Here is a 26,414-nt window from a genome sequence, read left to right on the forward strand (position 1 = left end):
CTTCTTTGTAATGGCACTTACGTGCTGGACAAAGGACAGCTCCTCTGAAACATTGTGCTAACTGTTACTCTAACGTGGCACCCTCAGGATTCAAATCCTGAAAGGCTACTTAAGGGAAGAATTTCAAACTGGAACAAGTAGCAGATTTCTTAGATATATTCCTTCCCCTATTTCAGGTTTGCATGAATTTAAAGATGCAGCAATTAACATGTACCCTTGCAAACAGGAAGCATGACATAAAGCTATTATCATGGGACTAATAAATTTTTGTACGTTGAGTGCATAAATTAAGCACATTACTCATAGATTTAGGAAAAAAGTTATGAAAGAACTTCCTGTGAAGCACAGGAAATGTTGAAAGAAGAATAGCTTTGTTCTTGGCTACGTTGCCTCTTATCTGAATACCATAATGACCTAGGTGTCAGTCCCTAGATGGATTTCACGTAGGTTCCTGTCCTGTAATACTATTCTGCTCAACAGTAGTGGAACATTATAGTAACCAGTGCTATGACACAACTACATTCATAATATGGGTTTCCAGTGAAATTAAACATAATTTACACTGTATCAAAATAATCTTGTAGTTTCTTCACTTATCACTGAGAAAATAGCTTATTATGCTTTTATTCTGAGCATATGATCAGAAACTTTTATTTTATGGTCCAAATTCTGAAGTGAACTGTTCTTCATTTGTTTCAAAGTGAAGTCACTCTTCCTGTACGTTGCAAATAGCCCATTTATACAAGAGTTGATCATTAACTTCATTCACTTAAGCTAAAATGAGCCCATCATCAGGTAAATTAGGACTAAAACAAGTCTATTGGTAGCATTTGGTGGCAGGTACTACAAAGATTCAGCGACATTTTGTGGAGTTAAATGCAATCTACTTCTGATTATTTTATTCTTTCCTAGTTCCATATATAGTGTTGCAAAATTCCATCTCTTCAAAAGTATATCAGTGGAAACACATTCTAGATTGCTTAGATCACCTTTTTGTTATTTCATTATCTTTGCACTGAAGATTCCTTGTCAAAGTAGTGGTTCTACTAATAGTTTTGGAACATTATGACAATCCATGTAAAAGATAAAAGGCTTTTCTATCTTCAAGTGATCAGTATTATTGACTGTTGAAAGTATTATTTTCTTAATTAGAAATAGCTACCTTTAGTGGAGGAGGGGAATACTTTGACTTTTATTGTTGACTAGTAATGTGCAGAAAAGTGGGAATCAAGACACTGCACACTTGTACCAGGGTTGTATGGAATTTTAAGTGAGCTTTCATTTTAATAGCTAATAGCCTTTGTAAACTCAGTTCATGTTTCAATCTCTTTGTTACAGAAGGACATAGAAACTTTGGTGAAGAAAGGAAGATAGCAAAATTGTGAGGTTACAACTGTCAAGAAAGGCTGAATTCTCTGTATATAGATGGCAGATCTGAATGAGGCCTAATTAATGAGGAAGGAATTTAGTTTCATAGATAATAGGAATGCTTTGATTTTTGGGAGTATGAGTCATAAGTATAATCTATGATTTCTGCAGGGAGTTGATGAATAATAAATTTAATCAGTTTGGTAAGAATGTGGAACCTGCTATCACTATATATAGCTAAGGGGAACAGTAGATATGAACTTAATGGCTGTTAGAGTTACATGAATTTATTTACAGTAGCATAGCTAACATTATAAAAATCCCATGTAGCTTCATAAGAAGGTCAGCAAAATTATTTTACACTGATGTTAGTATAGATGTGAAAAGCTCTGGAGAAAGAAAGAAATGAATCTTAGGAGGAAAGGGCAACTTAAGGTTTTAGGAGGGAAGCAGAGTCTTATATTGCACAATGTTTTGACGTTATGTGTGCTGACCATATCAGAACCCAAGTGCAGTGTAAAGACAGAACTCTGATGTAGTGACAGTGACAAGAGTTTATTCATAATAATTCCAAAAGAACATTGGTGGCTTGGCTGTGGGACACAGCAAGAAGTAACATTCTCAAAACTAGGACCCTGCTATTAGTTCTAATCAGGCATCTGCTTATCTAATACAGCTAACACAGAATCCCTGAGCCTATTAAAATAGGAGACTGCATTACAAAGAGTGAGTTGCAATGGACTAAATGATTCACAACAATTAATCAATTCAGGTGCTTTTAAAACTCTGGAGCCTATTGCTGTCTGGCACCTTGCACAGGTCTGAAAAACTTATTACAGAGGCTCCCTCCATATGACTGGCACATGACAGCCTAGGGACACTTGAAAATTTGAGATCCAGAGATGACTCAAGAGGGACCTTGAGAGACTGAGAGATTGGGTAACAGTGAGAGGGAGACTGAGAGTCCTTGAGACAGGGAGGACATTGAGAAAAGTCCTTGGAAAACCTGGAGTGCCATGGGAAACCTTGAGAACCTTGGATGCTTAGATTGGGATGCTTAGAACTGGAAAGCCCATTGTCATGGTAAAAGCCTTGAGCCTGGAAACTTGAGTCCTTGAAAACATGAAACTTTAAACCTGGGGGAAGGGATGGTAGAAGGATCTTGCTCACAGTGTTGTTTTATCCTTCAGCTGTATTTCCAGAGGTAATTAGCATCCAGAAGGCTGTACTCTCAATTTTGTAGATTCAGATAGCATAGACAGGCACTTGTTACTACTGAAATAGCTGGCTCCCTGTAGATGTGTTTCATTTTGTTACACCAAAGTTTAAGTTTTCATAGGCTGTACCATGACTTTCATCAAGAGGTTCGATATTAAGTAGCTTACTCTTGATAGGGTTACTTTACTTGTGTGATTACACACTGCAGCCAGGGATCAACTTTTGGAGCAGAGCTCTTCCAAAATGTTTTCTATTGACTTGTTTGCTGATTTGTTGAATCAAGTGAACTTCATCGATAAGCTTGCTTGAAGTACTCAATTGTAATGCATACCAGAATCGTGGGACTGTGACGCTGGGAATCCAGGTGTTTGTGACTTGAAAAGCTTGGAACAGAGACCACAGAACCTCGGAATGGACACTCGAAGTGTACACTCTGAATGTCGACTCAGGATACTTGAAATGTAGACTCGGGGCAATCGAAGTGCACACCCTGAATGTAGATTTGGGACACTCAGAGTGTGCACTCTGAATGCAGACTCTGGATGCTTGGAACGCCGACTCGGGACACCCGGAGTGTAGACTCTGAACGTCGACCCGGGACACCCGGAGTGTAGACTCTGAACGCCAACTCGGGACACCCGGAGTGTAGACTCTGAACGTCGACTCAGGACACCCGGAGTGTAGACTCTGAACGTCGACTCGGGACACCCGGAGTGTAGGCTCTGAACGTCGACTTGGGACACCCAGAGTGTAGGCTCTGAACGCCGGCTCGCGACACCCGGAGTGTAGGCTCTGAACGCCGGCTCGCGACACCCGGAGTGTAGGCTCTGAACGTCAACTCGGGACACCCGGAGTGTAGGCTCTGAACGCCGGCTCGTGACACCCGGAGTGTAGGCTCTGAACGTCAACTCGGGACACCGGGAGTGTAGGCTCTGAACGCCGGCTCACAACACCCGGAGTGTAGACTGAACGCCGACTCGGGACACCCGGAGTGTAGACTCTGAATGCCAACTCGGGACACCTGGAGTGTAGACTGAACGTAGACTCGGGATACTTGGAATGTAGACGTGGGGCACTCGGAGTGTGGACTCTGAATGTCCACATGGGGTACTTGGAACGTAGACTTGGGCATGCACTGAGAGTAGAAGGCACCCTCTCCTCCAGCCTCTGGTTTCATAACGTCACTGTTCAATCTCTGCTGGGTCCATTACTTCATGGGGTCCCTCTGTCATCCTGTGTGCAGGCAATATCAGAACCCAAGTCTAGAAAAAATTTGAATTCTGATGTGGAGATGGCAACAAGAGTTTATTCATAATATTTCCAAAAGAATATTGATGGCTCAGCCGAGCAACACCAAGAGAAGTAAACATTCTCAAAACTAGGAACCTGCAATAGTGCTAATTGGGCTTCTGCTTAAATAATACAAGTAACACAGAATCCATGAGCCTATCAAAATAAATTTAACAAGCTTAAACAGAACGAAATAGGAGACTGCATTACAAAGGGTGAGTCACTCAAGAAAGGCACAAGGAACTCTAAATGATTAAGAATTATTGTTAAACAACAATTAACCACTTCAGATGCTCTAAAAACCTTTGATCGAATGCTCTCTGGTGCCCTTCACAGGCCTGAAGAACTTACTACATTACAGTTGAAGACACAGTGGAAGAGGTGACACTATGAGGGTCAGGAGTGTTCAAGGGACCAGTAATGGAACCAGATATTATATTTAATGAAAGCTAAATACAGGTTTAGGAAAACTCAGTACAGTGTAGACTTCTTTAGGTAAAGAAAGCACATCAACACCTCTACTTATTCAAGAGGCTAAAGAAATCTGCCCCTCATCAGTTTTTATAAATACAGCATAGAAAGCATCCAATCCACACGCATTCAGGGGTTGGTTTAGCACTTGCTCTGTCTGAGACTGCAAAGAGTTGTGACCATCACCAGATCCAGTCTCCCTTCCACGAAGTCCCTCTGAACCTCTTGCTGTTTGGTAAAGCAGCCAACATTAAAAAGAGCAATGTGCACATAATGCTGTAGGAATTCAGCATCAAGTAGAATCTGTGGAGGGAAATGAACAGTTGATTTTTCAGGCTCAGGTCTCAGTTAATTTCCTATTATTCTGACTTTACTTTCAATGTTTTCAATGCCTCATATATTGTCACTTTCATTTTCCCATGAATGGAACCATTTATTTTTGCATTGTGTGAAATAAAGTTAATTGCCCTTCAGTTTGTGATAGAATATCTCTCAGAGAATTTTGAAAAAGTAGGGAGTCTATCTCTACAGACATGGATGAACCATAATTCCAGGTGAAACCCAATCAGAGAAATGCACTATGTTTAACTTTATGTTCCACATTGGAATATTTCATTGTGGTAGCTTTGTTACAGTTGAAAGCAGCTTCTAAAAGCTAATGATTTATTAAAACAATTGAGTTTCTTCACTCATTGAGGTTTGTACTGGAGGAGCATTTCAACTTAGAATTGTGGACTGCAGATAAGTGACTGATGTTTGTTACTTTATTATTCAAGGCATTTTTAAAACAAAAGCAAAGGATTGTAATATTTTATCTTTTACTTACTTGTAGATGTTATTTTCACAGTGCGTACGTAGGGATTCTACTGTTTATGAGTTGATGGTGAAGTTATTTTTATCTGAAGCCCCAAACTCATTTGCATATGAAACTTCTGTTGTGTTATCAGGATGGGATGCAAATATTAATGTATGTTTACATTGCCCAGTGTCATAGTTGTGTAGTTTTATCTATCTGGTATTGTTTGTTGCTATGGAACATGCTCTTTGCAGAAGTCCATTTAAGCATTGAAGGAAATCTATTCCACCTAAAGGTCTTTCAATTGGATGATCACATATTTATGTATCTACATTTGTACTTAGCTATGAAAGATCCAAAGTGGAATTAACCTAGTAAAGAAAAAAATTTCTGGAAAAAAAATGCACCAGGCATAATCCAAGTTAGCAAGCCTATTTTCCCAAGATCATCTGAACACCTAATGACATCAATTATCATGCAAAGAAAGTTTCAGGTGGTAAATTTGTACTGTAAAGCTCCAGATACTTGTGGTACAATTAGAGACTGGCCAGGATGACGTTGTGGGCATCACTGACTAGTGGCTGAAAGGAGGCCATCGTTGGGAGCTTAACATTAAAGGATATACTTTGTATCAAAAGGACAAGCAGGAAGGCATAGACAATGGCGTGGCTCTGTTGGTAAGAGATGAAATTTCATCTTTCGAAAGAGGTGACATAGGGTCAGAGAATGTTGAATCTTTGTGGGGTGGAGTTAAGAAAGAAAGAGTGAAAGAAAAAACATTATGGGAATCATATATAAGCTTCCAGATAGTAGCTGAGATATTGGGTTGTGATTGCAAAGGGAGCTGGAAAAGTCATGTATTAAGGGTAATGACACAATTGTAATGAGAGACTTCAGTATGCAAGGGGATTGGGAAAATCAGGTTGGTGACGGTTTGCAAGAGAGGAAATTTGTTGAATGCCTACGAGATGGCTTTTTAGAGCAGCTTTGCTTGTCCCTACTCAGGAAAAGGAAAACTTAGACCAGGTGTTGTGTAATAACGCAGATCTTATCAGGGAGCGTAATGTAAAGCATAAGTCATATGTATTAGTATTGCAATGGAATAAAGGGAACTACAGAGGTATGAGAGAGGAGCTTTCACAGGTGGATTGAAGGAGGATACCGGCAGGGATGATGGCAGAGCAGAGGGCTGAAGTTTCTGGGAATAGTTCGCAAGGCGAAGGATGGATAGGTTTGAAGAAGTTCTCAAATGGCAGGGGTAGGCAACCATGGCTGATGAGGGAAGTTGAGGACTGCATGCAAACCAAGGAAAGGGCATATAAAGTAGCAAAAGTGAGTGGGAAGTTGGTGATTAGGAAGCTTTTAAGATCCAACAAAGACAACTAAAAAGCTTTAAGTAGGGAAAAAATTAAAAATGAGGGCAAGTTAGCTGATAATACCAAATGTTTTTCAGTTATATAAAGAGTAAAAGGGAGCTGAGAGCTGATATTGGACCACTGGAAAATGATGCTGGTGAAGTAGTAATGGGGGTCAGAGAAGTGGCAGATGAATTTAATGGGTACTTTGCATCTGTTCTCCCTGTGGAAGATACTAGCAGTGTGCTAGAGGTCCATCAGTGTCATAGAGGTTCATAGAGGACAACAGTTTTGGGCCCCATATCTAAGAAAACATGTGTTGTCATTGGAGAGAGTCTAGAGGGAGTACATGAGGGTGATTATGGGAATGAAGGGGTTAACATATGAGGAATGTTTGGCAGCTTTGGACCAGCACTCACTAGAATTTAGAAGAAGATGTGGGGATCTCATTGAAACATACCGAATGTTGAAAGGACTAGATTGATTGGGTGGATGTGGAGAGGATGCTTCCTTTGGTGTGGGTATTCAGAACTAGAGGGCACAGCCTCAAAAATGAGGGGTTACCTTTTAGAACAGAGGTAAGGAAGAATTTTTTGAGCCAGAGAGTAGTGAATCTGTGCTACAGACTGTGGTGGAGGCCAAGTCCATGGGCATTTTTAAGGCAGAAGTTGCTAGTTTCCTGATCAGTAAGGGCATCAAAGGATTTGGCAAGAAGACAGGTGTAAGGGGTTGAGTGGGATCAACCATGGTGGAATGGTGGGGCAGACTTGATGGGCCAAATGGCCTAATTCTGCTCCTATGTCTTATCATCTTACAATCTTATACCAACTGATAATAAGGAGCATTACATCCTCTACTCTTGCCTTATTGGTGAATGATCACAGGTGGTTGTCTCTTTCCAACTTTCTTAGCTTTAATGTCAAGCTAAGCAGAAAACAGAGGCCATTCCCCAATAAGAGAAGCATTAAATGATTTAATCAAGGGACCATCTTCCCACTTTATTTATTACCTCTAACATGGCAGCTGAGAGATTCAAGATGATGCATAATATTGTTCATGCTGATTCATACCTGCCTGCATTACTTACAATATATATATATCAATGAATACATCCCTGATGTCATTATTTAAGTAGCTTACTGTAACATTTTTCTTTTTTGATGAATGGTTCTAAACTTAAAATACTTTGAATTCCTTGCAAAATACTCTTTTCTCAGAAATGTTTACTCTCTAGTTGTCAATACTGGCCAAGAGCTTGGATGCTTTAACTCACTTTTAACATAGATGGTGTAAAGTCTGTGACTAATTTATTATGCAAACCTGTACACCTGCTCATTAATTCAGATGTCTAATAAGCCAAACATGTGGCAGCAAATCAATGCATAAAAGTGTGCGGGCATGGTAAAAAGGTTCATTTGTTGTTCAGACTAAACATCAGAATGGGGATGAAATGTGATATAAGTGACTTTGACTGTGGAATGATTTTTTGCACCAGATGGGGTGGTTTGAGTATCTCAGATACTGCTGATCTGCTGGGATTTTCACGTGCAACAGTCTCTAGAGTTCAGAGAGAAAGATGCGAAGAGCAAAAAACTCAGTGAGCAGCAGTTCTGTGTGAGAAAATGCCTGTGAGAAAATGTGTGAGAGAGGTCAGAGGAGATTAGCCATTCTGGTTCAAGCTGATAAGGATGATGACAATATCTCAAATAACTAAAAGTTACAACAGTGGTGGAACAGTGGGACATGTAGAACCTTGAAGTGGATGGGCTATAGCCCCTGAAGGCCTCTGAGTGTATATTTGCTGTTGAAATTTGGGTAGCTATGAGTAATGCACATCTCAATTAGTAATAAAGCAAAATTGAGCAATACACAACTGGAGCATCACATCAATTATCTTTTGAGTTAAACATCCAAGCACATTATCGTTTGACTGCCATGTACCAGGTTTTGGCATTCCAGTACTATGTTGTGATATTTCTCTGTGCTTGCAGCTGCTAGAAGGCTCCTCCCTTTCATTTTGAGTCTGTCCTTGATAATCCAAGAGAAGCTGTTGTCCCTGGAGGGAGTTGAAGTATTGGCCTCAGGAGGAAAGCATCAAATCTGTATCTGTACAGTATCTCCGCACAGCTGTCACCTGAACCAGAAGGCATAGTGCTTTAGGTTGTCACTAAGCCCTCGTAGAGAACTGTGCACCACCTCCAAGAGGAGTCACTGAAAGCACCCTGAATGCTTGCCCAGTATATTTCCCTGTATGCCATGTCCTTCTGCCCCATCCTGCCAGCATCATTCTGATACTGGGCAACACAGCATATTGTTAACAAGTTGAAAGGGGTGTACACTGGACAGTTAATTAAACAGTGGTTAACTTAACAGTTTCTAAGTTACTCATGCATGCTTTATAAGCCCCACCTTCAGGTTTATAAAATGTTCATTCTGGAGGACTTGCAATTAATAGCAAGTGCACAATAGGAGTGCATTAACTATAGGAAGAGTACAGTTATATTATCACCGATACAGCTCAGTAATGTATGCAATAAAATAGATTAAATACTTTTTGCTATTGTAGCATTCTCATACTTCAATGCAACTTTATAAGAACCAAGCAGATTTCCATAAATAGTATCATTTGCGATTGATCACTGAAGCTAGCGTATCTGAGAAAGACACCATTGTAAAACAATTCACAAAGGGACAATCATGACTGTAATATTCATCAAAGTGTATACAGTGCAACAAATTTGATATCATCCATTGTATGTTGCATTATCCTTAGAGGCACACCATCCATTACCCTTGATACCTGAGAATCTACTTATCACCTCAAAACGTTATTAGTGAACATGCTTGGTTGAAAGGTCTTCTCCAACATGGTGAGGAACTGCACACAAATAGATCCCTGCCTTTAAAGTGGTCTTGTTTCTATTCCTTGCTGGTTTATTCTAAATGGGGGAGTTCAAGGACATTGAGTAACCTTCCTTTTTCAGTGTTTGTGTCTTGATGTCTGTGCGGGTGTTTGGTTGTGAACAGAGCAATATTATCATTGGTGGAATGGGTGTGTGGGGTGTGGACTTGTTAACAGTTCATGTGAATATTAAGATGTGTTCAAATAAGTGTGTTTATATGTGAAGGTTGTTATTACTGGCATCCAGCTCACATTGTCATATCTTGTAAGATCATGAACTCTCTTTGAGACACTACTTGACTGAGCAGGGATTCTCACTCCTGATCAAAACTACTCATACCACTTCCTGCAGGCTGTTCTTCCAATAGCCCTGGCATGTTTCTTAACCCCTTTAAACCTCAAGCATCTGTCTCATTGATGAACTCTCCTTTGCTGCCCTCTATATACCATGGAGCTCTCTTACTCCTCTCTTCCAAGAGAGCCGTAGAGTGTAGATTAGATTAGATTACCTTTATTTGTCACCGGTAAATAAAGTATACCGTGGTAAAATGCAACTGTTTGCTTCTAATCAAACCAGTGAAGATTGTGCTGAGCCTCCTGTACCAGCACAGCATGCCCACAACTCACTAAGTCTAATTTTGCATCTTTGGAACGTGTGAGAAAACTGCAGCACCTGAAGGAAACCCACATGGTCACGGGGTGAAAGTGCAGTCTACTTACAGGACAGCAGTGGGAATTGACCCCTGATCATACAGCTTGTGCTGTAAAGCATTGTGCTAATCTCTATGTGATTGTGCCACCATATTTAGCTACCATGGGGATTGTGTCTTTAAATGCTGGTACCCTGTTCTTACAGCCACACAACAACATATCGGCAGCTGCTCTGAACTTAAAACAAAAAACAAAATGCTGGAGGAATTCAGTGGGTCAGGCAACATCTGTGGAGGGGACTGGATGGTTGACATCCCTGGTCATGGCCCTTCATCCAGGCCTATCTGAATTTAACCTCATCCGGCCAGGAACTGCCCATGTCACATTTTAGCCCTTCTTTCATGGTATAATCAGGTCTAACACTGTTACAGATGACACATTTTTGTATTTTTTAGGGAGACCTAATTTTGATGCTGTTGCTTCATGCAAAGATAACATTCAATTTACAGGCAAAAATTTTAATAATTTACATGAAGTACTTATAAAGTCAACACATTCTTAGCACAAATTCAGTTTGCTTCAATCATTTTAGCTTCATAGTATTGTATTTTGTTACTGGAGTCAGTCTTTAACTACTCTTGGAACTCCCATTAACAACCACATATCATTGAGTCATCTTCTTACTTACTGCCTGAGACACTAGGGGAAAGTAGAATGGTCAGTGGTGTAAAGAGGAGGTATTGTGTTAATGAGCAACCTATTCTGGGAAGTAAATTGGCACTAAAAGCCATTGAAACTGAAGAGTGATGCATTTTATCATAGACAACAATTAAAATATAACCCAAGTGAACAGCGGTTTATGAACCATCAAATGGACCAGTTAATATTAAGTGTAAGAGGGGTGAGCAGGCGGGTGGGTGTGATGGTGAGATTAAAATCACAGATAAATCAATCACACAACCGTAGGCTGTGTTGATGCCTTCACACTGTCAAAAGTTTATGTAAGTGGGAAGCATTCCTATTGAGGTTTGTATTTACGAGCTGAAGTTAATTATATGAGTTAATGAAGTACCAGCAATTGAAAATCAGGCATATTCCTTTGTACATTTGATCAGTACTGTTGGTGTAGAAAGAGAAGACTGTTCTAAGTGAACTAATGTTCTTCTTTGGTGCTTCATGCAAAGGTGCTTTCATGCAGGGATAAAAAAAGTAGAATTAGGAAGTACTGGTATACAAATTCATTACTGCAGAATCTTCCAGGGTTTTTGAGTTTGAAGTAAGAGCAGGAGTATAGAAGGTGGCTCCAACTTTTTATGCTGTATCCAGTTCAATCTTTGGAGGTTAATATGTCAGTGGGAGGATGAGTATTGTCTGACAGGTGCATTTGGAAATCTATAATGACTTCCAGTGCCAGCCAGAAATATTAATCCAATCGCTCCTCAACATAAAGTAACTGATATTTCCTGTTGCTTTCAATTCCTAATCTGCCCATTTTTAATTTGGCCCCTCTGAAAATGAAGTCATCACTGCTTACTTATGCTTGTATTAGACTTTGCCAGAAAATATTTTTTGCAGGTTTAAACTAAAAATCCATATGATTTATTTCATTTGTCACAAGACTGAAGTATGGGAGTATCTGCACTTTCAATAGATTTTGATACCGTTCCATTATTTATAGTTTGTCCCAAAAATGTACAAAATACAAATAGACAGTGGTACTTTTCATTGGCACAAAGGGACTTTTACAAGAGCCTTTTTTCAATTACACCTCCAGGCCAAATTTTCAGAATAGCGTCAACTTTGTTAAAGTGATCTGCTGATTATAGTGTGACCTGTCTGCATGTCAGGGAGTAATATCTTTTTGTCAATGTAGTTCTGTCTCCTGAAATCTCTCTTAATTTTAAAGCATTCCCCTTTGATTTATACAGTAGTCTCTTCTAAATCCAGACAGCTAGTCCACAAAAGGTGGTTTGAAGTAAATATTTAAATTTTGGCTTGTTTCATATCTTGCATATAGTCATTCAACTTTTTTGAAGCTCAAGTTACATTTCAATCTGTAGAGTATTTACAAATGTAACTGTATCCTAAATGGTCAACTGTACAAGGCTTTGAAATTATTTTGCCATCTTAAATTAATGGCTTCCAGGAATCACTGTTAGGCTCTTTAGATGTGTGGATTTGATGATGTTTTGATCTAGAAAGTGCTTCAGGTCAAGACTGAGGTGTAAATTTTCTGATTATTCTATTAGGTGTTCATAACAATAAAAAATAATAGTACTGTAATCAACTTGCACTGCTCTAAGGGAGAGAGAAGGTGAAAGAGGATGACAAAGAAAAAAAACTAAAGAACCAAGGAGTTGTGGTTATCTACTAAAATCTAACTTAGACTAGAGAGAAAATAAGACATTCCAGTGATAAGGAATAACCTATGAAATAATCAGGTTCAGTGACATGAGACAGGCTGCAGAGAAATGTTCAGAAAAATACAATCAGCTATACTATCATTACTGCAAATTCACTGAACAATTACATATATTAAGGTTGAATTTATGAAAATAAATGAAAGCATTAGAAAAAGTAATTTATGAGAAAAATGCAAGAAAAAAACAATTTTACACTCTATTCCAACAGATGTGAAATCACATTTTAGAGCACACATCTACAGAACATTAAGGTAGCAAGCCATGCAGATACAGTGATTGGAAAGGCATACATGATACTTCATTGTCCAAGGCAGAGGACAAAAGAGTCCGAAGTTCATGGTGGAACAACTGAGTATGTAACAGGAAGGAGCCATCAGTTAAAGTACTGCATCACAGAAAGAGCTTGATAACTAGACTAGTGTAGGAGATTTACAAGTCTGGTGTTCAGCGAACCTTAGCTTCTTAGTCAGGAGAGATTGCTGTGCACTTCGAACTGAGGAGGCACAGGAGAAATTTGAACAAGTTATCTAAAAATGAGAGAGGCCAAATTAGGACAGATAGGAAGGAGCTGATCCCCTCAGCAGTGAAATAATAACTATAGATCATAGATGTAAAGCATGAGGCATTAGAAGAAAATTGATGAAAACTTTTTCACTAATACAGGGGTAACGATTTGAATCTCACTGCCTGAAGGCCAATGGAAGAAAAACAACTCAGTTCACTTAGAGAAAAGATCATGTGATGTACCTTTAAGGTTACAGTCCAGGAATTGTGAAGTGGGTTCGTGTGAATACCTCTTTCACGTGGTATGCTCATGATGAGCTGAATGGTTCACATTCTATTGCCCATTTCTCAATGGAAGCATTTAATCATCGCCTTGTTTTTCAGGACTTTACTATTTCTTTTATTTAGAAGGAAGAGGATATTGCACTGCTATTCATTGTGACAGATAATAAAGAATATTTTGAGCAGAAGTGAAGATTTACTTTTTAAGGACGAACTAAAAGGAAGTGCTGGAAAGTTTGTGGTTTATTTGTTAGTGGAACATTTCCTGGGTCTGATTCACTATTTATAATTTCATTCAAATATATGCACAGAAATATATTGTATATTTATAATAAGAAAACTACAAGTTGTTATGATTTGAACTCTTAGCAAGTACATTTTTTTTTGCTGACCCTCATGTCAAAATTGCTTCTGAACTCTTTTTCCTCATAAGCCAAAATCTACTGTTGCATACAATGTAATTCTACATTGCTCGCCAAACAGAGTATCTTTTATTTCCATTGGTATTCCTACTACAAACAGTGTGGATTAGCTGAGTAACCTCTCACCTCTCATCTAAAATTTTCTGAATTGACCATGGAATTTGGTCTTAAATTTGCAAACTTGTTCTCGTGAGAGACAGATGTGAGGAGGAACAAGAGCCTGATGACACACAGTCGAAGTTTCTTCTGCACCGCCTTCAGATTTCTGAATGGACAGTAAACTCATGAACACACTACCTCACATTTTCTCCTTTCTTTTTGTACTATTTCATTTAAAATGTTTGTATATATAATTAAACTAAATAAGTAGTGCAAAGCACTTATAATGTATAGTTAAAATATTATGTATTGGAATGTACTGCTGGCACAAAACAACAAATTTCACAACGTATGCCAGTGATAATTACACCTGATTCTGACTCTGAAAATGAATTCCTCTTTAGAATGAGAACAATGCTTTAAATGTTTAGATGTCCTGTTTCCAGTGCAATTCTCATTTTCTGTAAGGACAACTCTATGAAGAAATTGAGATTTACCGTAGAAAAACTTGCACGAAAAAGCTGAACTTGTTTTCTCAGGCATGTTTTGCCTCTAACATTTATGGCAACATGGAGAATAGGGAACACCAAAGCAAAATAAATTACAGTATGTAAATGCTGCTCTCTGAAAATCTGGTAGCTATCACCAAGGTAGTCAGCATCAGTGCAGACAAACAGTCATGAGATTTTTGAGACCATGTCTACAGATCTAGGTGAAACTAATTTTCCCTGTTGTGAAATGTGTAAATCAGAGATCACGCAGTTCATTAAAGTTACAGAACACTTTTTGCAGAGAAAATTCCCTCATTAATTACAAGGTAGTTGTTCTGATTCCTGACAGGGATGATTTATCCATCTCCAGTACAAAACTGATCTATCAATAAGCACTTGAGGTATTCCAAATACCATGACCTTTCCAGCACTTTCTAGACAGGCTAACAATTTTGGAAATTACTGTCAGCATAGGGAACTTGGCGTCCACTGTCATTTCTCAGCAGTAAGACCAGCTTGATTATAATGACAAACAAGCCTGTTTAAGTAATCAAATTAATTTTGTTCACTTCATGAAGGACTGCCTACAAAGACTCATCGTCAACAGCAATGAGTCATTTCCTTTTGAGAACAGCTGGCCTTTCTGAAGTTTTCTCAGAAATACTTTCCCATCAATTGGTCATAGACAGCATTTAAACTTAGACCCACAAACTATAAACTTGTAATAAATCATTTTACCTTTAGTGTTTATAGTCTTCAAAAAAATAAATACTCTTAGTTTGCTTTGATACTGTTTGTTTTGCAATGGTCAGAAAGTTCAAGAAAATTTATTCAGTAGCACATCTAGATGTTGAAACATTTAGAGATACAGCACGGTAACAGGCCCTTCTGGTCCAATGAGCTTGTGCTGTCCAATTACACTCATGTGACCAATTAACCTACTAACCTGTATGTCTTTACAATGTGGGCAGAAACCCACATGGTCACAGGGAGAACATACAAACTCCTGAGTATTTGTTACCCTTTATGATAAAATTATTGACAGGTGGAGTTCTCTGCAAATGACGTTGTCATTTGGGTGTCAAACTGAAAACAAATAGACTTAGAAATTAATTTCTACAACTCCATAGACATGCTCTTGTGCTATTAAAATTAGCATAATCCAGTGCATACTGATAATCCTGTGTTTTAACCAGCCTGGACTTTCTGAAGGTTTTTTTTAATTTGTGGTTTACCATAATTTTTTTTCTGTGTGAAATCCTCCCGAAGTCTTCAGCAGAACTATAAACATAAGAGATTCTGCAGTTGCCGGAATCCAGAACAACACACACAAAATGCTGGAGGGACTGAGAATGTCAGGCAACATTTGTGGGGTGGGATAAGCAGTTAATGTTTCAGGATGAGACCCTTCATCATCACCTGAAATGCCATCAGTTTATTCTTCACCATAGATGCTGCCTGACCTGTTGTGTTTCTCCTGCATTTGGTTTTGTGTAACTTTAGCAATAGCCCAGCATCCAGAATTTATTTCCATTATGATTTGCAACATCACTGATTTGAAAATGAGAGGTCTTATTTGCTTAGAGAATACATTTACTAACCAAATTTCCCATGAATCTATGCTGTTTGAAAAAGCTTGCAGACAAACTGCAGTCAACACACACAAAATGCTGGAGGAACTCAGCAGGCCAGCCAGCATCTATGGAAAAGAGTACAGTCAATGTTTCTGGCCGAGACCCTTCACCAAAATGCAATTTTGTCTTCACTGGCATCTCACATGTTGGCCAAGCAGCATGTGCTTGGACTATTCTGCCCATGGATGGCAAGGGCATGATATCACTCTCAACTTCTTTGATCAGTTTAATTTAAATATTTCTTTAAAAAGAAAGGAAGAAGGAAAGCAAGACTTATAGACAGGGAAGCAGACAGATAGAAATAGTATGATTTTGAATTTGATATATCAACTACATATGAACAAGAATTTTCTGTTAGTCTTTCAACAGAGTCTCTAGTGAATCTCACCAATGCAAACATTCTGCCTTTTTGTTTTATCTCATGCAAAAATATTCAGTCAAAATGAATGAATGTAAATCTTAGAAATGCTGTCATTCTTTTCTTCTTTTGTTTGATTTGGTATTAAATTCGTTGAACCACGGATACCTTCTGAACAATTAGGCAAGAAATCCAGTTCCTGGTTGTGATAGCCAGCGAACCAATGATGGTGATGCTGAGAAGGTTGTGGGCTCAGATCCCACTCCAGAGATTTTGACTGAAATTTAGTTTGGCTGTCAAATGCTGAAGTGCGCTTTCTCAGGTGCATATTAATACTTTGGCATAATTTAAAGGAGCTGGGTATCTAGTCCTGCCATTCTAGCTGATAATTATCTCTTAACCCACAGATGGAATTAGTGTATCATTTATGATCCTCTGCTGTTTTTGAGAGCATGTTGCCAAATAGGATCATAGAAATGTACAGCCAAGAAGCCAGTCCTTAAGCCCTGCCTTGCTCATGCCATTGAGGTACCTATCCATGCTTATTCCATTTTCCCACAATTTGCCTGCAATGATTCTTACTATACAAAGTTCAAAGTAAATTTATTATCAAAGTACATATATGTCACCATATGCAACCCTGAGATTCATTTTCTTATGGACATACTCAATAAATCTACTATAGAATAAGTCGACTCTGTTTTACTCCCCCTAATTTAGTCCCTTCCTACCTACGTTCATGACATTTCATGCACTCTGGATCTTTTCAATGATTTCAGTTTCCCTGGCCCCTATCATATTTGTACTATTGATGTCCAGTCCCTATACCCTCCACCCCCCACCAGGAAGGCCTCAAAGCTCTCTGTTTCTTTCTGGCACCAGACCCAACCATTTCCCTCCATCACCACTCTCCTCTGCCTAGCGAAACTTGCCCTCACTCTAAATAATTTCTCCTTTGGCTCCTTCCATTTCCTTCAAGCAAAAGGGGTAGCCATGGGCACACGCATGGGTCCCAGCTGTGCCTGTCTGTTTGGCAGCTACGTTGAACAATCTGTGTTCCAAGCCTACATTGGTGACTATCCTGCACTTATGCTACACTGACGACTGCATTGGTACGGCTTCCTGCATCCATGCTGAACTTGTTGACTTCATCCACTTTGCCTCCAACTTCCACCCTGCCCTCAAATCTACCTGGTCCATTTATGATGCCTTCCTCCCCTTTCTTGATCTCTCTATCTCTGGAGGCAGCTTATCTACTGATGTCTATTATGTCCACAGACTCTTACAGCTACCTGGATCATACCTCTTCCCACCCTGTTACTTGTAAAATTGTCATTCCCTTTTCTCAATTCCTCTCTCGCTGCTGCATCTGCTCTCAGGATAAGGCTTTTCATTCTGGAATGAAGGAAATGTTCTTCTTTTTCAAAGAAATGGGCTTTCCTTCCTCCACTATCAATGCTGCCCTCAACTATATTTCCATTTCACGCACATCTGCTCTTGCCCTATCCTCTGGTCACCCTACCAGGGATAGGGGTCCTCACCAACCACCCCTCCAGCTTCCACATTCAGCATATAATTCTTGGCAACTCCAAAGGGATCCCACCACCAAGCATATCTTTCCCTCCCACTCTCTGCTTTCTGCAGGGATCGCTCCCCACACAACTCCCTTGTCTATTCGACCTTCCCCACTGATCTCCCTCCTGGCATTTACTCTTGCAAGTGGAACAAATGCTACCATTCAGGGCCCCAAATTGTCCTTCCAGGTGAGGCGACACTTGTGAGTCTTTTGGGGTCATACACTACATCCTGTGCTCTGTGTGGCCTCCTATTTATTGGTGAGACCCAACGTAAACTGGGAGACCAATTCACCAAACAGCCACAGTCTGTCTGCCAAAAAAAAGTGGGATCTCCCAGTGGCCACCCATTTTAATTCCACTTCCCATTCCCATTCTGATATGTCTATCCATGGCTTCCTCTATTGTCATGACGAGACCACACATAGGTTGGAGGAGTAACACCTTATATTCCGTCTGGGTAGCCTCCAACCTGATGGCATGAACATCAATTTCTCAAACTTCCGGTAATGCCCCACACCCCTCCTCTCCTTCACTATTTCCCATCTCCTTTCCCTCTCTCACCTTATCTTCTTGCCCACCCATCGTGTCCCTCTGGTGCTGATTCCCCCTTTTTCTTTCTTCCAAGTCCTTTTGTCTCTTTCACCAATCAACTTCCCAGCTCTTTACTTCATCTCTCCCCCTTCAGATTTCACCTATCACCTGGTGTTTCTCTCACCTCCCCCACCTTTCAAATCTACTCCTCAGCATTTCTTTCTCTGGTCCTGCTGAAGGGTTTCAACCTGAAACATCAACAATACTCTTTTTCATGGATGTCTCACCTATTGAGTTCCTCTAGCATTTTGTTTGTGTTACAGGTGTTCCGCCCCCCTTACAAAAGGTAGAACGTTCCTAGGAAGCCTTACTTAAGCCCAAATGGTGTAAAGCGAAGAACCATTAATTTATATGGGAAAAATTTTCGTAAAAGCAAAAATCCTCTTTGTAATGCAAAAACAGGTTACTAATGTAGGTCTTTCGTAAAAGCAAAGTGGCGTAAAGTGAACATTTGTAAAGTGGGGGACACCTGTATTATAGAATAATAACCATAATAGACTCAGTGAAACTGAGACGTTCAACCAGTGTGTAAAAATAAGTGTGCTAATACACACAAATAATAATAACAAATAAATAAGCAATAAATATCGAGACTTCATAACAAAAAAAAACGTCATTGTCTGACCTTTGGAATGACTTGTGATTGTGAAAGGTGCTATATCGATGTTTTCCCTTTACAAAACATTTTCCAGTGGTAACTCTCCTACATCAATATTCTCAATTGATGGAGCTGGCAGTTGTTCTGTGACGTGACCATTGACTTTATTCAGTGTACTGTATAGCTTTATAACTTGGGAGAAGGTGGAGAATGGAGTTGACAGAGATAATAAATCAGCTGTGATGAAATTGTGGAGCAGATTCAGAGGGCCAAATGGCCTAATTCTGCTCCTATCTCTTATGGTCTTATGATAAACACATCTAAAAATCTACTTTTTTAATTTGGCTTATGTATAGGATTACTTAATGCCTGTTGATGTTGATTACATTTATATAATTTGGTATCTTCAATTGCATTTATTCTATATAATGCTTGTCTTTACTTATGATTTTAAATTTTGTCTCATATTTTTATGACAATATTAATTTGTCTTTACAATCTATGTAAAGCACTTTGAGCCTGCATCTTAAACCTGTCATGGTTTAGAATACTTCTAAGTTTCTCTGCAAAGAGTTTAGCAAGCTCATTTAATCCAAAAATATTTATAGTTCATATCTCTAACCTTGTACTGCAGCATTCCTACACCTCTGTCACCTGAGTGAAAGGAACTTCCCAGTCCAGATTGGAATAATTAGATATCTCAGACAAACTCCACACAACTTAGACCAGATGTAATGGTGTGATGACGGATGGCAGCGAGTGATGATGCCCCACTGAAATGACTTGCAGCTGTTCCTCTGCATAGAATAGAGTGGACCTGAAGCACTTGCCTTGGTTCGATCTGGCGTAAGCTCTGAGGCTTTGTATTTACTAGGGAGCTGCTTCAAGTTCCTGTGTTAGAACCGCACTTCAACATGTGTCCACTGTTGGACTACAGTGGTGAAATCGCAGGCAGAATGTAGTTAATGCCAGTTGCAACCTCTCTCTGACACAATCTGCTAGCATACCCGCACACACTTGTTTGAAATCATCTTTCTGCTTCTACAGGATCTTTTCCTTGGCTACAACCAAATGAATCAGCTTTCAAATACATTTATTTTTGATTAACTAAAGTCAAATTAAAGTTGAGTAACATGTAATATATGAACTAACCAGTTTAAAGTTTACTGTTCTGAATTCTGTTACTGTTACAAAGTAGTCTATATTGAATTTTTTGTTTTTTTTACTTGAACATAAAAGTTAATTGACTAATTTGCTTGGCTTGGAATGAAGGGAAAGAAAAATCAGCATATGTAAAATCATTTGGAAGAAAAATGTGAGCTTCATCAGAGTCCCAAAGGGCTGTGAAGCAACTGTGGTACACTTTGAAACATTGTCAATGTACTGTAGGAAACATGGCAGAGAAGTAGCATACTATAATTTCTCATTGAAAGTACTGGGATAATAACCACATAATCTGTATTAAGATGTTGATGGACGGATAAGTATTGTCCAGGTCCACGGTATCAAACCCAAAAATGCCCTAATCTTAACTTCTCAAATGTGGCTGTAAATCTTTGAAGCACATTTTGTCTACTTTAGTTTTTCAGCACTCATTTTTTTTTTGGTTATTTCTGAAAGTAAGGAGATATGGTAGAGCTCAAATAATTGACCTCATCACCACTTCCTTAAAAAAAAGTGGTGCTATGGTAGCATAGGGATTAGACAATGTGGTTACAGCTCAGGGGCTTCCGGACTTCAGAGTTTAATTCCTGCGCTGTCTGTAAGCAGTGTGAACCACATGGGTTTCTGCAGGTGCTCTGGTTAGGAGGTTAGTTGGTCATTGTAAGTTGTCTTTTGATTAGGCTTGTGGTTGATAGGAGGGTTGCTTGGTGGTGCAGCTCATTGGCCCGGAAGGGAATGTTCCATTCTCTATCTCTAAGTAAATAAAAAAAATAATAAATTCTTGTTGAAATAAATCCTGAAATGCTTCTTCAATTGTTGTCGATCAGATTCTTCATGTTGTTGGCAGTTGCCCAAATTCTAACTGTATGTGATTCATTAAAATGACAATGAATATTAAAGCTGGGCTAACATTGAAGAAGAGACTGTTAGCGTTTGTTCCCTTTTGCTGCATCATTAAATGATGCTCAATTTTTTTTCCCCCACACATTTCAGAACAAATAATTTTATGGTTTCCAAATTAACATTTTATTAAGCTTCCCTCTTCCTGAATAATGAAATACTGGATCTGTTTTGTGGTTAGTGGTAGTTGTTCTCTTTCACATACAGTTGTTATCAAAATAAATTGAAACAAGCTCAGGGCAACATCTCCCCACATCAGCACTGATACTTGTCATGCAAGGTGATTGTGCTGTAAAACTGTTGTCAGAACTCCTGCAGTTCTCCTGGAGTAGATAGTGGATATTCATCACAGAGCCTGGGCAGTGAATGTCCTTCATGTGCACCTGGCAGGCACAACGTCAAGTAGTATTGTGAAGGAGCCAAAATACAGTTTCTAAGATACAAAAAAAAATATCCCGAACTGTTATGTAGAGAAACTGAAAAATTCTGATGATTATGTCCCAGTTGACTCTTCCTCCCTCTATTCTTCCTGTTACTCAGGAAGATGCTCACAAATTAGATACACAGCCTCAGGCAGTTTGCAAGTTTGATATTTAATTGGCTGTTCCTCCTGTTCGAGCTAGGGAGTAGAGCTAACTAGGTACACGGAAATTGAACCAAATTGCACTTGTTCTACGGACGTCCCAATTTTAGTGACCAATACCTTTACTGTTAACATAGAAAACATACAGCACAATACAGGCCCTTCGGCCCACAAAGCTGTGCTGAAAATGTCCCTACCTTAGAACTACCTAGGCTTTACCCATAGCCCTCTATCATTCTAAGCTCCATGTAGCCATCCAGGAGTCTCTTAAAAGACCCTATCATTTCCGCCTCCACCACCGCCAGCGGCCCATTCCACGCACTCACCACTCTCTGCGTTTTTTAAAAAAAAACTTACTCCTGACATCTCCTTTGTACCTACTTCCAAGCACCTTAAAACTACGCCCTCTTGTGCTAACCAATTCAGCCCTGGGGAAAAGCCTCTGACTATCCACATGATCAATGCCTCTCATCATCTTGTACACCTCTATCAAGTCACCTCTCATCCTCTATTGCTCTGAGGAGAAAAGGCCGAGTCAAGTCTGCAAAACACTCAAACAGAAACTGGGTTAAGCCAGTTTTCAGAAGACAGGTTTGGGCCTCTTACATGGCCAAGCATGCAATAAGTCAATTTCTTTCATGTCCTTGCATAAATCAGATAACGTGGACAATACTTTGATCCTTTCTAATGAAAGGCAAATTAGGCCATTTTAGAAACCATGACACAGAAACTGCCCATTACACAGTATGTCAGTCTCTCTGTCTTTCACCATAGCCCTTCCTCTGCCAGCTCCCTCCTGCGGTGAGGCCCTTTGATGATTGGGATTGGCCACAGATGTTGCACCCCAGTTGCCTATGGTAATGTGCAAGCTGGGGAGGTGCAATATGAAGAGCAAGCATGTAGCAGGCTCCCTCTTCATGCAGTTGACAAATCCAAAGGAACGGCAGAGACTGATACAATTCGGCACTAGTGGTGTTACAGGAGCTGCCATTTAACGTTGAACTCAGTATAAGACTGCCTTACGAACTTCAGTTCCAGATTTTTCCTTGGGGTTTACTCGTGAAGCCTTCCCCATAGATGATAAACAACAATGGATCCAACAAAGATTAGATGTCTTATCTAGATGCTTTGCACAAATATAGCTGAATCATTTTCTGGATTGGACAGATAATTTTACACATAGACGCTTGTATTCTTTGACTTTTCAAATATGTTGCGTTAAGAGCTACCTACTATTTTGACAGTGGGTCAAATTACTAAAAGGATTTTTCATTTCTCCAGAGGCAAGCAAGTTGGTTATGTCCTATGTTGCTGCTGTTTGTGGCAAGGGAGCAGAGGTCAATCAAGTTAAGGAGCAACTGCTACAATCAAACCCTGTGCTTGAGGGTAAGTTCAAGAATATTTAACACATTATCTTGCTTTAATAGGGAAGATTATAGTTATGAGACTAAGTTTAAAGAAATCCATCAGATAATGCCAATTCATCTTACACTGATACTGACAATAACCATGATGCAGTCCATTTTATTATTTGGTTTCAATGTTCTGTCATGTGAGACTTACCTTGTGGTGCCATTGAATCATGGTTTCAGTCCACAGGAAAATTCTAGAGTTTCCATTGACAAACAGGCAGAGATTTAACGGAAGTATACAAAGTTATGAGGGGTATAGTAGGGTAGCAGGCTTTTTCCACTGAGGCTTTGAGAGACTAGAACTGGGGTCATGGGTTAATAATGAAAGGTGAAATGTTTAAGGGACCTGGGGGGGAGGGGGTAACTTCCTCAGTGAGAGAGTGGTGGGAGTGTGGAATGAACTGCCAGCGGAAGTGGTGGATTTGGGTTCATTTTCAATATTTATTATAAATCTGGTTAGGTACATGGAAGGGAGGGGTATAGAGGGCTATGGCCTGGGTGCGGATCAATGGGACTAGGCAGGTTAATAGTTCAGCATGGACTAGATGGGACAAATGGCCTGTTTCTGTGCTGTAGTGTTCTTACAACTGAATTTAAGATGTGAAAGCTATGGCAAAGGTAGCATATTGGTTATGCTATAGTAGTGATCAGAAGAATAGACTCATGACCCACTGTAATCTAGTTAAATGGTTAATAAATGCATATCTGGTATCAGTAATGGAATTAGTGATAATGGAATTACTGATCAGGAGAACCTGATCTCATTCTCTACATCTGTTTAGAGGAGGAAACTTGAAAATCTAAACAATGTGCATGCAGCATAATTCCTCTGAAATAGCCTGGAAAGCCATTTAATTTGATAATAGTGTGACAAAAACTGTTAATGACGGTAAAATAAGCTGGAATGCCAGCATTAAATCTCGCACCCAATCATACAAGGGTACATTCAGCCTAGTTCCTGGAATGCATCTGCTATTTATTTCTGAAGCTCATCTAGTTCATATTTTATTCCTTCCTTGATATTGAATTGTAGAAGAATGTGAATTAAGTTTCCAGCTGATCAAATGAAAAGGAAATGAATGATGCTTTATAAAAGCTTGGGATGAGATTATAACAATGAATTGCACAAGACAGTGGTTGGTTCCTATTTTAATTTTGTGGTATGAAGCAAATTCCCTTTTTTTCCCCTTTTCCACCAGCCTTTGGAAATGCCAAAACAGTGAGGAATGACAATTCTTCCAGATTTGTAAGTAATTTTTATTTTTAGTATAAGTTCTGAATTTTCTCTTGGCTTTTACATCAGAATATTTTGCTATTTTTTTAAATCAAAAAACATTTTGTTTTCATCTCTGAAACCAATAAACGGTGCGTGATTTTAATCTCTAAAGTCAATTGTAGACATGGTTAGGTTAATTCTGTGGTATTTGAGATTAGAAAATTACTCTATGCCAGATGCCAGATCTTCCATTTCATCTTTTTTATGGTTTGATTGTGCTACATGAACATTTCACACAATGTCTGATCACATTGTTTGATATGACACATCTTTCAGAAGTTATGGGTTCAACTAGCAGGTATGATTTTTCAGACTTTGTGTTACTAACCTACATGTTTTCTTTATACTGTCTAAGTTGTGATAAGGGCCCCTACTACCATATAATGTACATAGATTCTGCAGTGAGCTCAGGACTTTTACGTTATGTAGTCAATTATGAATGAAAACAATAAAAATAATTTATTGTCTTCTTTTGTAAGAAATCTTTCAATTCATTGTGAGAATACCTGCGATATAGAATAAAAGAACACAATTGAAATTATTATTAATCATATTTATGAATAGCATATTTTTGTTCTATCCTGTCCCTCTCCAACCCATCACATGACTCTGACACCAGTAAATTGCTGGAGTGGTTTTTGAGGGGCTGACATTTGGAGAGACAGTGTATGATTAGGGACAGTCAGCACAGAATTATGCTTGTGGTTGAGGTGAACACATTAGCGATGTTTAGAAAGTCACCAAGATAAGTATGTGTGTAGGAGGGGTTTAGACCTCACTGGGCACCACAGTCACATGGACAAGTTGGGCCAGTGGGCCTTTTTCATACTATATGACTCTATATTCACCACTATCACTCTGAGACAGGTTTGGACTTTGTTTAAACTTTCTGTTGCATCACTTTCACCACAGGTTTCAACCAAGCATTTCTATTTCACAGGGAAAGTATATGGATATTGAATTTGACTTTAAAGGCGACCCGCTTGGTGGTGTTATCAGCAACTGTAAGTAATTCTCCCAAATAAAAACAACATGTTAAATCACAATCATCTGATGTTTTGTTTGAACTTAAGATGATTTTAAATTGGCGAGGTTCATGTGCTGTGAAGTACGGAGTTGTATGATAAAGAGATAATAGAAAGCACAGATCACTTTTAGATGCCTATAACAAACTGCAGTATTTTGAGCAAAACTTTTATCAACAGACTGAAGAACTGTGGGGTCAAAGATATTTACCGGGAATATACATCACAGATAATGTATCACTTCCACTGAGGGAAGAATTTCAGGATCCTTTATTCCTCTCAGTTCAATACAATACGGACCCTGAAGTTTGAAGCCTTTTTGGATGGATGGGTTGCTACTTTGATTGAACATGTTAATTTTATTAGTAATGTTGTTAGTTGCTTTGACACTTTAGTGACCAAAGGAATAATGATTGTGAATAATCTGGTAATTTAAAGGAAATGTTTGCCCTCAAAAATTACTGGAACACTTTGAATTAAGAATAGGCTCCATGTTGTGTGGTTGCAGGTAAGGATTTCAAGGTGGTAGTTATATTGAAACGTGATGGTAACTTCCTGCATTTATGTGGCATCTTTAACAAAGCTGAAGCTGTACTTTTCTCTGGGCCACTAAGCAGTTGGGGAGACGTAAGTGAGCAGTGAAAGAAGATAAAATACTTATTGGACATTTATTCAAACTTATTACTGAAACCAGAGAAAGACTGAATTAATGGCAGCCCTTAATTCTTCCTCAAAATATATGCGATTCTGAACTATAATTTATATCATTATTCTGTGAAAAATATCCTATAAAGGAAAATGTGTAACGATAAAAAAACAGGATCCAGTTTATCTTAGATCTGAAGAACTTTGTATCTGGAAAGTCAATGGATTGTACTCATTTCTGAAAAATGCATTATTCCTCTTTATTGTCTGTGTGCACATCTGCCTCTGTTCTTCCTGTCCTGTGCACATTGAATTATCTGAGTTCTTGTCCTACTGTAATATGAAAAGGCATTAATCTCACAAATATTTTTAAGCAATC

The 26,414-nt window shown here is 39.0% G+C and overlaps 1 protein-coding gene across 3 annotated transcripts in view; it reads left to right on the forward strand.

Moving 5' to 3' along the window:
- The window catches only part of myo1b (myosin IB), a 291,804-nt gene that overhangs the window by 128,246 nt on the left and 137,144 nt on the right, over window positions 1–26,414 (forward strand). For all 3 annotated transcript variants that reach the window (XM_059966898.1, XM_059966897.1, XM_059966899.1), the window contains 3 exons: window positions 22,959–23,063; window positions 24,289–24,335; window positions 25,306–25,369. In XM_059966898.1, coding sequence (XP_059822881.1) covers window positions 22,959–23,063; window positions 24,289–24,335; window positions 25,306–25,369 — 216 coding nt within the window. The remainder of the gene's footprint in view (window positions 1–22,958; window positions 23,064–24,288; window positions 24,336–25,305; window positions 25,370–26,414) is intronic.

The sequence above is a fragment of the Hypanus sabinus genome, chromosome 4 (assembly GCF_030144855.1).
Source record: "Hypanus sabinus isolate sHypSab1 chromosome 4, sHypSab1.hap1, whole genome shotgun sequence".
Taxonomy (NCBI): domain Eukaryota; kingdom Metazoa; phylum Chordata; class Chondrichthyes; order Myliobatiformes; family Dasyatidae; genus Hypanus; species Hypanus sabinus.